General features: G+C 45.4%; 1 protein-coding gene across 1 annotated transcript; it reads left to right on the forward strand.

The window, feature by feature from the left end:
- The first annotated feature begins 5154 nt into the window (after window positions 1–5154).
- Window positions 5155–12890, forward strand: LOC149444966 (trypsin). Its single transcript, XM_089654349.1, has 5 exons — window positions 5155–5203; window positions 7582–7735; window positions 8922–9175; window positions 9370–9506; window positions 12649–12890. The coding sequence occupies exons 1-5, from the start codon at window positions 5164–5166 to the stop codon at window positions 12796–12798; spliced, it is 735 nt and encodes a 244-aa protein (XP_089510475.1). The 5' UTR covers window positions 5155–5163; the 3' UTR covers window positions 12799–12890.
- Window positions 12891–14652: the final 1762 nt, after the last annotated feature.

The raw sequence follows: 14652 nt of genomic DNA on the forward strand, positions 1-14652 counted from the left end.
CCCATATGACTGGGTGACAATGCAGGAGCACTATTGGGAGACATGGACAGAGCAATGTTACATTGTAAAAGGAAGCACTTGAAAAAGGAACGTCATGGTAGGATAACAAGGTGTAACTTTAACCTCTTCACACCGGCCGCACACAAATGTGCGGCCTCCCGGTGTCTGGGCCTAGACACCGAGCAGCCGCACATTTGTGTGCAATTAAAACGGAAAGGTCCCGATCTCCTCTTTCGATCGGAACCTTTGCCGATCATGTGACCACCGTGACGGCGAATCACGGTGGTCACATGACCTTAAAACCCCGCCCCACCTCCCGGCTTCTGAAACCCTTAAACGGCCAGGAGGCTCCAGCACCAAGGGGTTAATAAATGCTGCAGATTTAAAAGCATTAAATAAAATGGGATAAAGAATCTACTACTAAAAAAAGGAATGTTGCTATCAGGTGTAAAGCATGGTCAAAGTTTGTAGACACCCACATATCACACCTACTGTGTACGAGCTTGTTGGACACCCCATTCCAAAACCATGGTTAATAATACGGACTTGATCCCCCTTTGTGGCATTAACAGCCTCCGCTCTTCTGGGAAGGCTTTCCACAAGATATTGGAGTGTGTCAATGGGAATGAGCGCCTACTGAGCCAAGAGAACATTTGCGATGTCAGGTGCTGATATTGGATGTGAAGACTTGGCAGGCAATCAACATTACAATTCATCCCAGTGTTCGGTAGGGTTGAGGTCAGGGCTCCATACAGGACACATGAGTTCCTCCACACCAAAATCATCAAACTGTGGAGTTGATTTGCTAAAGGCAATAGACTTGCAGTTGCACTCTGCAAGGGCAGTTCCTCCAGAGCTTAGTAAATGAGGCAACGAATACCCAATCACATGCAAGAAGTTTTTTTTCTAAAACAGCATTTTTGCTTGCACATGTGTGGCACTACTCCCTTAGGGAGTTGCTGAAGTTTTGGGTCCCCCTATAGTCCTGCACAGCCAGACAACATGCACTTAGACTTGCATTAGGAGACAGTAAACAGTCCTTCAGCTTTGTTTTGAAGTTTTATTAGTGGGTTTAGAACTTGGATGGGGTAAGGGTTATATGGGATGCCCAAGGGAAATGGCAACTGAGGAAAAACTCCTTAGCAACGATGTACAAGTCTTTACAGCAAAGTTTCTCTTCTGGAGAGCTACCCAGCATTTCCTGTAAAACCACCCCAGACCCCAGATGACTCCTCTCCTCATCTAGTTGTACTGGGAGAATCCCTGTGCGATGGATCCAGTGCCTGCCACTGCAGTGTGAAACAGTCCCGGGTAAGATAGCAAATCCAGTTTTCCACTAGAATGCTCCTTTCCCCTTACTGGCCCAGAGGCTGCAAGTCTTCTCACTTGGTCCCTCTCCTGTGCTGCAGGTGGCTGCTACCAGGCCTTCTAGCTGGGCCACTCCTTCCTTACTACACAGGCGGTCCTCTCTCAGGGGGAAGCTCCAATGTTTTAGCCTCCCAAGGACCTCTGCCTGCAGGTGAGCCCTTCTCTCTGGGCCCCCTCACAGACTCCTACCTCCAGCCTCTCACATCCTTCTCTGTCTTCCACTCGAACTCTCCTGCTGCTGAGCAGGCTCAGTTACTCTTAAAGGTTGTCTTGGCCCCTTGCCAAGCCCCCTGTTGGGGATTGGTCAGGATCCTCTAAGGGTACAATTCAACCACTCCTCAAGATTCACCCACTGCTTCTAGACCTTTCTCCAAAGTTCTAGTGCAGGGGGAAATTCCAGAGGGGCTGATCTGCAGAGCCTCTGAGCCCTGACCACAATTCGACCACCCTCTGACTGTTGCACCAAGCTGCACTCAACCTCCGATTAACATTTAGGATCTAGCTCCCCCCTAGCTATATAGGAGGGTGCTACACATGATTGGATGATGGAAGTCAGCAAAGCTTTTGTCTTTTACTAAACTCTGGAGCAACCGCTCTTGCAGAGTGCAAAGGAAACAACACCCCCATTAAAAGCAGACATGATACACACATAAACACTTTGTAGGCACACAATTAACTCCTTGATCACCCTCGATGTTAACCCATTCTGGTCCAGTGTCATTAGTACAGTGATAGTGCATATTATTAGCACTGATCCCTGTATTAGTGTCACTGGTGATATCAGTGGCAGTTAGTCAGTTCCCCCCAGCATCAGTTATTGTCAGATTGCCCTCCATGCTATCGCAGTCCCGTTATAACTTGCTAATCGCCGCCATCACTAGTTTTAGTAATAGTATATATTCCATAATAGTGTATATCCAATAGATTGTAGACGCTACAACTTTCACGCAAGACATGTCGCAGAATACATTCTGGTCAATATTTTATGAAGAGATTTTATTTATTATTTTTTGTTTTGGATATGTTTTATAGCAGAAAGTAAAAAAATATTTTTTTACAGAATTGACTGTCTTTTTTCGTTTATATCGTAACCCCCCCCCCCCCAAAAAAAACAAGAAGTGTTCAAATTCCACGACGAGAAAGTACAATTTGTGGGGAAAAAGGACATAAATTTAATTTGGGTACAGCACTGCATGACCGCCCATTTGCCAGTTAAAGTAGTGCCACATAGCAAAAAATGACCTGGTCAGGAAGGGGGTAAAATCTTCCGGAGGTCAAGTGGTTAAAAAGTGCCTTTAGACTACTTAATGTGCATGGCCACATATGAGAACATTAGTTGCTTCTACAGGCAAAACGCTAAACTTCTCTATGAGCAGTGCTTTTTTCAAGCCATTTTGTATGGAGCCTAAAACCGATATCACATTTAAAGTGTTACTAAACCCCAGACCCTGCATTCACTGTATCTGGTCTCCCCGGACCCTGCATTCACTGTGTCTGGTCTCCCCGGACCCTGCATTCACTGTATCTGGTCTCCCCGGACCCTGCATTCACTATATCTGGTCTCCCTTGACCCCGCATTCACTATATCCGCTCTTCCCGGACCCTGCATTCACTATATCTGGTCTCCCCGGACCCTGCATTCACTATATCTGGTCTCCCCGGACCCTGCATTCACTATATCCGCTCTCCCCGGACCCTGCATTCACTATATCTGGTCTCCCTGGACCCTGCATTCACTATATCCGGTCTCCCCGGACCCTGCATTCACTATATCCGCTCTCCCCGGACCCTGCATTCACTATATCTGGTCTCCCTGGACCCTGCATTCACTATATCCGGTCTCCCCGGACCCTGCATTCACTATATCTGGTCTCCCTGGACCCTGCATTCACAATATCTGGTCTCCCTGGACCCTGCATTCACTAAATCTGGTCTCCCCGGACCCTGCATTCACTATATCTGGTCTCCCCGGACCCCGCATTCACTATATCCGCTCTCCCCGGACCCTGCATTCACTATATTCGCTCTCTCCAGACCCTGCATTCACTATATCTGGTCTCCCCGGACCCTGTATTCACTATATCCGGTCTCCATGGACCCTGCATTCACTATATCTGGTCTCCATGGACCCTGCATTCACTATATCTGGTCTCCCTGGACCCTGCATTCATTGTATCTGGTCTCCCGGTACCCCGCATTCACTATATCCGGTCTCCCCGGACCCTGAATTCACTATATCCAGTCTCCCCGGACCCTGCATTTACTATATCTGGTCTCCCAAGACCCTGCATTCACTATATCTGCTCTCCCCGGACCCTGCATTCACTATATCCGGTCTCCCCGGACCCTGCCTTCACTATATCCGGTCTCCCCGGACCCTGCATTCACTATATCCGGTCTCCATGGACCCTGCATTCACTATATCTGCTCTCCCCGAATCCTGCATTCCCTATATCTGGTCTCCCTGGACCCTGCATTCACTATATCCGGTCTCCCTAGACCCTGCATTCACTAAATCCGGTCTCCCCGGACCCTGCATTCACTATATCTGGTCTCCCAGGACCCTGCATTCACTATATCTGGTCTCCATGGAACCTGCATCCACTATATCTGGCCTCCTCGGACCCTGCATTCACTATATCTGGTCTCCCACAGTACACAGAATATGGAAGTGCAATCATATCAGTAAATATACACTAAATACCTTTTCTCATCAGCAGTATATAGCAGTCTTGTGACTTCTATCAGTGTCCAGAAGAGCACTGGTTAAAGCTTGTAGGAAAAGTTTTCATTCTCCCCCAATTGTCCTGAGGCTGCATGACCCCTGACCCTGGACAGTGCTGATTGGCCCTGTGCTGATCACATGCACTATCCCAAGAAAAATAAAAAAAAAGTCTAGCAATACACACCAAAGTGAGCATGCGCAGCTTGCCCTCAAGGTTCTGTAGCAGATGGATTGGGGACAGTAGAAGAAGGGGAGGATCAGAGAAGACAGGATCAAACAGCCTTTTTTACACAATGAAGAGGATAACCCCTTAGGTTCCACAGTGAGTATAACAAGCATGCTTTACTGCATATACAGACTGATTGTACTGTTGTGGGTTTAGTCCCCAGTCACACCAGTGCAAATTTTAATGTGATTTGATAGTTTCAAATCGCATGACAAGTCACACCCTATTGTTTGTCATATCAGTGCGATTCCAACTCCGCCGGAGTCGCACCGATTTGCACTACTATTTGCAAGTTCAGGTGTGACTCGCATAGACATTTGTACATGAAGTTGCACAGATGTCTTCCAAGTGGCACCTGAAGTCAGACTGACATCCGACTATGAAATTGTGTGAACTCAAGTGAAGTCGCACGATGTCAAAGTCAGATTTGGTGTCACCGAAGACTCTGTAACACGTTAATATCATTAGCGATGGTCTTTGCTATTTTTATTTTCACAATATTTAAATTCTTTTTTCATACTTTGTAACAATCCTCTGACAGTGTGCACTGTGTGAAATATAATAGTTTTAGGACATTTTGGATGAAATGTTTTTAGTGAAACAGGTAAGACGATAAACAGATCTTCAATCCTCTATATCTGCCACACGTGGGAATTTTATAAATCAAACCATACGGCCATTAGGGCGACTGTCCATAGACATGCCAATATATGATTTATTTAATTGCATTTGTAATTGCCAAGGCCGTGTGTCCTTGGGCAGAATCCCACCGTGCTTCTCCTTCAGGGTATAAATTCAGGACAGAAAAAGCTGAAACATTCACTGAACATCTCATAGATCAATCATGAAGCTCCTCGTGTTCGCAGTCTTGCTGGGCTTGGCAGGTATGAATTTTAATTGTACCATACAATAGTTTTCTGCTGTCTTGTGTTGTTTTTTTTTGTTTGTTTTTTTAATAAATGGAGTCTATTTAAAAAACATCACTTGGACAATTGTCACAAGCATTTTCCTCATATCGCCGCTAATATCTTAGACTTCCTATGATCGCCAGCTCCATCTAGTGGCCAAAATGTATTATATATCCTATGTGATTGAAGTGACTTTGGGTGGGGGACCCATGGAACACAGTTCACTTTGGAGAGGTGGGGAGACCCCTGTCTCAGCTCCCCATATCCCTATTATGTGTAAGTCACCCTGTGCCTGTTAGGGGTACAGGGTGATCTGTCCTAATATTGGGTAGACATTTCTAGGAGATAGGTGGGGTGGGGGGTTGTGGATTGTTTAGTGTTGTGTGGCTGCATCCCATTGTTCTATTGTTTGTCTGTCTTGGGAGCAAACTATTATGGGATGTGTTTATGTGTATTGGCTTGGTGGGGGGGGTGTCTCCAGCAGCCCTCCCTCCTGATGGGACTGTCTGCTGGTGTGAAGTTTGAATATCTGTGTGTCTCTTGTTTCTAAATGGAGATTGCCCCGCCCTATGTCATTATGCAGGGAGGGGGGATTGTCCCCTGAGTGTATATATTTTGTATTTGTGTTCAAATAAATTAGTCTTGTATGGTCGGCTGTGGTGTCTGTTGTCGGTGTTCAGACGAGGAAGCATTATTCTAATGGAAGTACTCAGCGCAGGCTGGGACGGTTCCGTTACATCCTAGTTGAGGTATTTTTTTTAAATCTACTGCATTTTGGCCACTAGATGGAGCGGACGATCATAGGAAGGCATAATATAAGAGGAAATATGGGTAAAGTGTAACATTCGTGCAGCCTGAGCAAATGCTTCATCCATTGATGAATGTTTTATAAATAGACCCCTAAGTAATGCTAATTAACAATTTTGATTTAATTTGTAAAAATAAAAAATACTCAATGGAAATGCCATACATGGCTGCTGTGCTTCTGTGGGAAGTGGAACTTTTGACCAATGTTGTTACAAATGGAAGATATAGAACATCCCTATTTATAAATGTCTTTTTGAAAGCTCTGCTGTATATTATAACAAACTGGATTCCAGGAAAATGTAAAAGACACATAAAAATGCAAATTTGTATTAATCCGGGCTTTTATTTCTCAGAGAAGAGATCCAAGTCACCCCTTGTCCCCGCCCCGCACCGTCCCTGAGTTCCACCCCTTACCTACCTCCCAGTACCACCTTTTTAGAGAAAACAGAACCAAATATCAATTGGTATGGAATTTGTAATGATAACAAGAAAAGCAGCAAAATAGATCCCATGCAGCCAGCAACAATAGACACCCCCTAGCAACAATGGACCACCTGCAACAAAATACCCCCCAAGTAACAATAGTCCCCCAGCAGCATCAACAGATCTCTCCACAGCCAGCCTCAATAGATCCTCCAGCAGCTAACAATAGACCCCTCCCTCAACAGAGTAGATCCCTTCCTGAAACGATCACGCAAAAACATAAGACCCCCCAGCAACAGTAGAGCCCCCACCATCAACAGTAGACCTCCCCAGCATCATTAGACCCCCCTGCAAAAATAGATCCCCTCCAGCGACAGTACATCCTCCCAGCAGACTGCATAATGGACCGTGCAGTACACCCCCACCACCCCTTGCCATTTCATACATTCAGTGCTGGAGGTTCTCCCAGCTGAAAAGGCCCTGATATTAATACATCATTGCATTTATTTTCTAATGCAATTTGATCTGATATCAGGGACTGGGAGAGGGACTGTACAGCAGAGCTTATAACGGGGAAGAGAGAAGCTTACAAAGGAGCCAGTTAGCTCTTCTGCAATGTCCATGTGTTGGCAAGAGAGTATCTTGATAAGAGATGAGCTCATCAGTCTGCTGCTTCTCCTTTACTGTCCAGTCAAAGGCTGAGGGAGGGACACGAACTGAAAGTGTAGCAAAGAAAAAAGAAGATCTTCTGCCCTGCCAGCTGCATGGCAGAGCTGTGTAAATCTCAGCTCTGGGTGAACAGAGTTACATATCCTTGGGTAGGTAGGCTCCTTTATATTTCATCTGTATTTAGCTGGGAGCCTGGAGCAGGGGCGGACTGACAACTCATGGGGCCCCCGGGAAATAGGGGATCATGGGGCCCCTGTGTCCTTGCCCAAACTCAAAAAAGCCTATGTAAAAGGTACCAGGGGCATCTCATGAGGCCCCCTACTGAGCCCGGGCCCTCGGGCAGTGCCCAAGTTTCCAAATGGTGAGTCCGCCACTGGCCTGGAGTTCAGCTTTAAGTAATCTGCTGTTGTAGTGGCCGGACAATAAATGGTTCTAATCTCAATCTTTGACTGCAGTTGCCTTTGATGATGATGACAAGATTGTTGGAGGTTACACCTGCACCAAGAACTCCGTCCCCTATCAGGTGTCCCTGAACTCCGGGTACCACTTCTGTGGGGGGACCCTGATGAACAGCCTGTGGGTGATCTCTGCTGCTCACTGCTACAAATCGTAAGAGCAATTTCTCTCCTTTAAATCCTGTATTTCTCCTGTTCAACAGTCATCCGCATAGCTCTCTGCATAAATACAAGGTGCTCAGGGGTGGGGCTAGGGTTTTCTCCCTGTGGTAGGTGGTCCTGACAGATGCAGAAAGTGGTACTGACATGATGACATCAGCATATCTCTCTGCATGAATACAAGGTGCTCAGGGGTGGGGCTAGGGTTTTCTCCCTGTGGTAGGTGGTCCTGATAGATGCAGAAAGTGATACTGACATGATGACATCAGTATATCTCTCTGCATGAATACTAGGTGATCAGGGGTGGGGCTAGGGTTTTTTCCCTGAAGTGGATGGTCCTAACTAATGCAGAATGTGGTGCTGGCATGATGACACCAGCAAAGTTCTCTGCATGAATACTAGGTGATCAGGGGAGGGGCTAGGGTTTTTTTCTCTGCCATGGGTGGTCCTGACATATGCAGAAAGTGGTGCTGAGATGATGACATCAGTAAAGCTCTGTGCATGTATACAAGGTGCTCAGGGGTGGGACTAGGTTTTTTCCCTGCAGTGGGTGGTTCTGACAAATGCAGAAAGTAGTGCTGACATGATGACATCAGAATAGCTCTCTACATAATTGAAAGGTGCTCAGGGGTGGAACTAGGGTTTTCTTCCTGTGGTAGGTGGTCCTAAGAGATGCAGTAAGTGGTGCTGACATGATGACATCAGCATATCTCTTTGCATGAATACAAGGTGCTCAGGGCTGGAGCTAGGATTTTCTCCCTGTGGTAGGCAGTCTTGACAGATGCAGAAGCAGAAAGTGGCGCTGATGTGATGACATCAGCATAGTTTTTTGCATGAATACAGAGGTGCTCAGGGGTGGGGCTAAGATGCACTGCAATCACACTCTATCCTTAGTCCTATTGGTTGAATGATGCTAGGAAAACTGAGGACATCTTGTGGTAAAGAAGAGGTACTGTAGGCAACAGATTTATAGTCTTTTTTTTAGGGGGCCCATTAAAAAATACCCAGAACTGAAGCTTTAATGTTCCCCAATTACTTACCTTATTATTCAACTTAACTGCTAAAATTGAGCAACTAAAGGCACACTGGTGCTATGTAAAAGACATGACGTTAACTACATAAAGGAATAAGGATCATTTTAGCATGTGATAAATATGTATGTTTTGCTAATTTTTTTTCAGGAGCATTCAGGTCAGACTAGGAGAACATAACATTGCCTTGAATGAGGGCACCGAGCAGTTCATCAACTCCGCCAAGGTCATCAGACATGGAAGCTACAACTCCAGAACTCTGGACAATGACATCATGTTGGTCAAACTCTCCAAGGCAGCCACTATCAATTCCTACGTCAAGGCCGCACCTCTGCCCTCTGGCTGCGCTGCCGCCGGTACCAACTGTCTGATCTCCGGATGGGGCAACACTCTGAGCAGCGGAAGTAAGTCACAAAGTATTTCCTAGTCTTGTGGACATCTAAATCTTGGAAAGTATCATACTTAGAAGTTTTTCTGCTTAGATTTTTACTCTGTACCCAGATCACCAATAACACTAAATAGTGTGAAATCTTGGAAAGGTCAAACATGGAAGACTCATTTTATGCTGACCTATATTTTTGTTTTATTTCCCTTTTAGCTAATTATCCAGATCTTCTGCAATGTCTGAATGCCCCAATTTTGTCCGATAGCCAGTGCCAAAACTCTTACCCCGGTGAAATCACCAAAAATATGTTCTGTGCTGGCTATCTGGCTGGTGGAAAGGACTCCTGCCAGGTAATCTGTGACGGTTTTTGTATTTGTATGTCTATCTTTGAGTAGTACTAAATCCTCAAATGTACAAAAATATAAAAAAATGGGAAAATCAGGTTTTGAGGTTCCAGAGGCAACCAAATATATAAGATGTCTATCTTGTGATATTATAGGAGGTTTCACTTAAGTGTGGTGCTTACCAATGAGTTCAGTCCAGCCTGGAAATACGGGTTTAGGGCTATTGGGCCCGTTTTTAAAAAAAATAAAGTTCCTTACATCAGGATTCCCACACAGGGGGGTCAGCTTTATTACAGGTACTTATATATAGCGCTGTCAATTTACTACACGCTTTACATATATATTGTACATTCACATCAGTTCCTAACTCTCAAGGAGCGTACAATCTAAGGTCCCTAACTCACATTCATACACATACAAGGGCCAATTTAGACAGGATCCAATTAACCTACCAGCATGTCTTTGGAGTGTGGAAGGAAACTGGAGTACCCAGAGGAAACCCACGCAGTCACAGGCAGAATATGCAAACTCCAGGCAGGGGGCGCCGTGGTTGGGATCTGAACCAACAACCCCAGTACTGCCAAGCAGGAGTGCTAACCATTGAGTCACTGTGCTTTACACAGCATTTAAAGCAAAAACAGCCTCCTGGCTATTTAGCAGCTCACCTTGGGCTACACAGCTCTCAGCCTGGGATGCATTTCAATCCAGAACACAACACTATGCCTCTGCAGACATCTGCTCCCTGCAGCGCTGGCCTATGCCCTGGGCAGGTGACTTCTGTTTCCTGGGTGTCGCCCTGAACGGCAGACAACCCCTTGATTATAAAGGCTGTGCGCTCCTAGACACACAGCCTGCTGGTCCTCAGTAAAACTTAGAACTTCATTCCTCCAAAGACTCCTTGAAGCCTCTAACTTCCAGAACCCAATGTGAGAGTTGCTAAATACAAAGAAAAGTGGAAGACCAGTTGCCTCTGCTTAGAGCAGCCATTCTGGAGGACCTCAATCTGTATTAATGAACCCTGTGTGCCCATTTTATTTTTTAATTTACTTCATTTTCTGTTTCTTTTCAGCAATAGATCATGTCTAATAGTGATCTATCTCTGGCTGCAATCAGCCTGCAATAGATCACTCTAGCAGTGATCTACTGCTGTAGCTACAGGCTAGACAGAGGAGTAACAGGCCTCTATACTCAGAGGAAGTGCTGTAATGCCACTGTATTCCCCATGTAAACACAACAGTGAAGTGTTTACATTCAAGCCTACAATGCGTTCCTATTTATTTCAGGTACTTATATAGTGCCCTCAATTTACGCAGCGCTTTACATATACTGTATATTGTACATTCACATCAGTTCCTAACGCTCAAGGGGCATTGGGGCGGCACAGTGGCTTAGTGGTTAGCACGTCTGCCTTGCAGTAAATGGGTCATGGGCTCGATTACCGACCATGGCGCTTCCTGCATGGAGTTTGCATGTTCTCCCTGTGCTTGCATTGGTTTCCCCCGGGTGCTCCGGCTTCCCTCCACACCCCAAAGACATGCTGGTAGGTTAATTGGCTCCTGTCTAAATTGTCCCTAGTATGTGTATGTATGAATGTGAGTTAGGGACCTTAGATTGTACGCCCCTTGAGGGTTAGGGACTGATGTGAATGTACAATATATATGTAAAGGGCTGCATAAATTGACAGCGCTATATAAGTACCTGAAATAAATAAATAATAAATAAATACAGCCTAAGGTCCCTAACTCACATTCATACATAGACGTACTAGGGCCAATTTAGACAGGTGCCAAATTTACCTACCAGCATGTCTTTGGAGTGCAGCAGGAAACCGGAGTACCCGGAGGAAACCCACGCAAGCACTGGGAGAACATGAAAACTCCGGGCAGGTGGTGCCATGGTTGGAATTCAAACCAATGACCCGAGTACTGCCAGGCGGCTAACCATTTAGCCACTGTGCTGCCCATCAGTCTGTATGACAATCGAAAGGTCCGGAGCTTATAGTTTCAGCTCCTGGGCTTACTGCTGTGCCAACATCGGCACTGAAAACTGGTGGTTTTAGTTCCAGTGCAGTCAGGATCCCCAGGAGCCACTGACACCAGCACTGGGGATTAAAAGCCACTATCCCAGCCCTGTTTTAAAATTGTGGATGGAACTTAAGTGGTTAAATTGAAAACTCAACCTTCAGTTTAAATCAACTAAATACATTCCATGTGCACTCAAACAAACTATGTTTAAAGCCCAACTTTCATTTTCTTTAGACAGTCACATCCTGAATCGAAAACCTTGTCCCCTGCCAGCATAATGTAGAGACGGTCCCTTCCCTTGTGGGGAAGCAGTGGTCTTTCTGCCGAAGTCTGACACATCCTCTGTTGAGTCAGACCTAATTCTCCAATCAGCAGGGAGAATGAGCTTTGCTAATTACAGGTCTGATCCCGCTTGGGTGTAGAGGACCTCTGCAGAGGGACCATTAGTTCCCCAGCAAGGGCCCCACTCTGCAGATGCTGGCAGGGGATAGGCATTTCCGTTTAGGATGTGACTGCTTTAGAAAGAAAATGAACTGAAGACAGTGAACATCTTTTGAACTTGTTTACCTCTGGAATGTATTTAGCTGCTTTAAACTGAAAGTTCAGTGGGCTTTAAGTATTAAACAAGATATATCACGGGTTAGCCTTTTTCAATTGTTTCAACACAGAAGAACCTTTGAAATAAGTTTCTGGTCTCAGGGAACCCCTGCTAGAAATGACTATACCTACAACTCATGATACATTCATGTGATGGTCATTGGGAAGAATGTTCCTTACACTTGTGGTCATTGGAAAGAATTACCCCTTTTAGAGAGCTAAATGATCAATGGTGTCAGTGGGAACCTATCTGAGAAGTAGAAATTGCTAATTGCCCAAAGAACCAATAGCAACCAATGGAGGAACCTTATGGCTCCATGGAACCCTGGTTGAGAAACCCTGCCACAGGTAATTGTTCTCCCAAGGAATTCATTTTCCCTGGAATAAGATCATTTGCCCAGACAGCACTGCTGCAATGATTATGCAAACTCCATTAGTTTTACATCTGCTAAAAATGAGATTGTTTGTTTAAATTCGGTTTACTACTTTGAAGATGACTATTTGATCTGAACAATCTGTCTCCTCAGGGTGACTCCGGTGGCCCCGTGGTATGTAATGGACAGCTCCAGGGTATTGTCTCCTGGGGATATGGCTGTGCTCAGAAGAATTACCCCGGTGTCTACACCAGGGTCTGCAACTACAACTCCTGGATCTCCAGCACTGTGGCTGCCAACTAAACCTTTATCCAGAAGGATCCTTTCTAATGATCCCAGAAACAAATTGGAATTGCTATCTACATTAATGAATAAATTAATAATAATGGTCTAAACTATGGTGTGATTTTTCTTTTGATATTTAACCTATAAATATATATAGTTTCCAATAAGGGTCAGATTGTGTTAATGTTGAGCTCCAGTCAAACAGCTAAATACACGGGTGAAGAAACATTCAAGGGAGCCCTCTTACAAATTTGTGTCAATCCAGTCCTGAGGTTAACACAGGTCTGCCACACAGCCCTGTCTGGCAAGGAGGAGACTTGATTTCTCCTAGCTGCATTTAAGTAACACGTACAGGTCTTGTCCCTCCTCCAGCCTGTGATTGGACAGTGAAGAAGAAGCAGCAGACTGATGAGCTCATCTCACTGTCACTCTGCTGTCTCCTCCTATAAACATGTCCTTTTTTAGCACTACAAGCCAATTGATTTTCTTCTTGCGCTGTTTCTCAATCTGAGCTCTGCTGTACATGGGTGGCAAAAGGTTAATACCAAATTAAATTAGGTTCCCAAATGTCTTGCATTAAAAAAGCACCCCAATAAACATTTTTATTTTAGTTAAGGGACACAAGGACTGCAAATGTCCTGGCCTATGGTGAGGCCTAGTACTGTACTCAAACCACATGCATACAGCGTACGGAGGCACAACTCTAGTCCCTGCATGTACAGGTGACTCCTTAGGAACCACCTTAAAACAAGAAACTTGGATCAATGATCCAGCACCAGCTTAAACTGAAACATAGGCAAGAATTAAAAGATGGAGGAGCTGCATATTCACCAAGTTATTAAAGCAGCTGCTGAAAGGGCTTAACAAACTGAGGGTTTGATATCACTTTAAAGGGTTCCCCTAGCTATAGGAGATACACCCAGGGTTATAAAACATAGTTCCTACTAATCTCCCCCCCCCCCCCCACACTGGCCAATGTTGAATATCTGTTGGAAGCCAGCGTTGGGGCCCAAAGTATAAGTTGGAGAACATGAAAAAGAGTTTTGTAATCCGAGCAAGGGGGGTACTCTTCAAATCCATGGGGGTCCCAAAAAAGGGGTAGCACTGTCCATTTAAGCAGAAATTTGAAAACAATGGTGGCCAAAGACCTCTCACCACTTCAGCTTCTATCACAAAGGGTCCTACCTCTCCTGGGGCGAGTGAAGCAAAGTCACTGGATTTTGACTGTGAGCAATTCAGGCAGTCCCTGACATGTCAGTAGCAGTTGGATATCTGGATTAATCCTTGGTCGCAGTCTCCACAGATTGCCAGTGGTAGCCCCAAGCAGGAGGCCTCACACATTTAGCAGCAGACCTCAGGTGCAGCAGCAGTGATCAGGGTGGCAAAAGACGTCTCTGGAGCAGACAGCAGCCATGGTCTCAAAGCAGCAGGGTAGGCTTTTAGGAAGTGTACCACACAGGGTCCCCTCGCTCTCATAGCAATGCTCAATCACTCCCCATGTGAGACTTCCTCCCAGTGTAGGCTTTCACAGTTAACCTTCCTTCCTCAGCAACTACCCCTTCTGGGACCTGTAGTCCCTCTCAGCCTCTCTCTGGTTTGGGCCACTTTCCTGGGGACTACATCCTCCATGAGTCCTTGAAGCTCCCAGCATTGCTGAGCGATCCTCCGTTCCTGCTGAGTGGCAGCAGACCCCATTGATTGCACATGAAGTTCCTATATCTTGCTTTTCCACACACATTTCTTATTTCCTCAGTACTCCATATACAATAGTTACATAGTGTGATGGCTATTTTGGGCCTATAATAATTTTCACCTTCTTGGGCCTACAATCATTTTTAATATTATTGTGAACTTCTGATAGGGGTCTCAATT

This window comes from Staurois parvus, unplaced genomic scaffold, assembly GCF_062004578.1.
Source record: "Staurois parvus isolate SC_StPar_1 unplaced genomic scaffold, SC_StPar_1.0 ptg000758l, whole genome shotgun sequence".
Lineage (NCBI taxonomy): Eukaryota > Metazoa > Chordata > Amphibia > Anura > Ranidae > Staurois > Staurois parvus.

Excerpts from the sequence above, each read along its gene's own strand:
- LOC149444966 (XM_089654349.1), top strand. The coding sequence starts at position 5,164 with ATGAAGCTCCTCGTGTTCGCAGTCTTGCTGGGCTTGGCAG. Across the intron at positions 5,204-7,581 it reads AGTCTTGCTGGGCTTGGCAG|TTGCCTTTGATGATGATGAC; the intron begins GTATGAATTTTA and ends CTTTGACTGCAG. Across the intron at positions 9,176-9,369 it reads CAACACTCTGAGCAGCGGAA|CTAATTATCCAGATCTTCTG; the intron begins GTAAGTCACAAA and ends TTTCCCTTTTAG.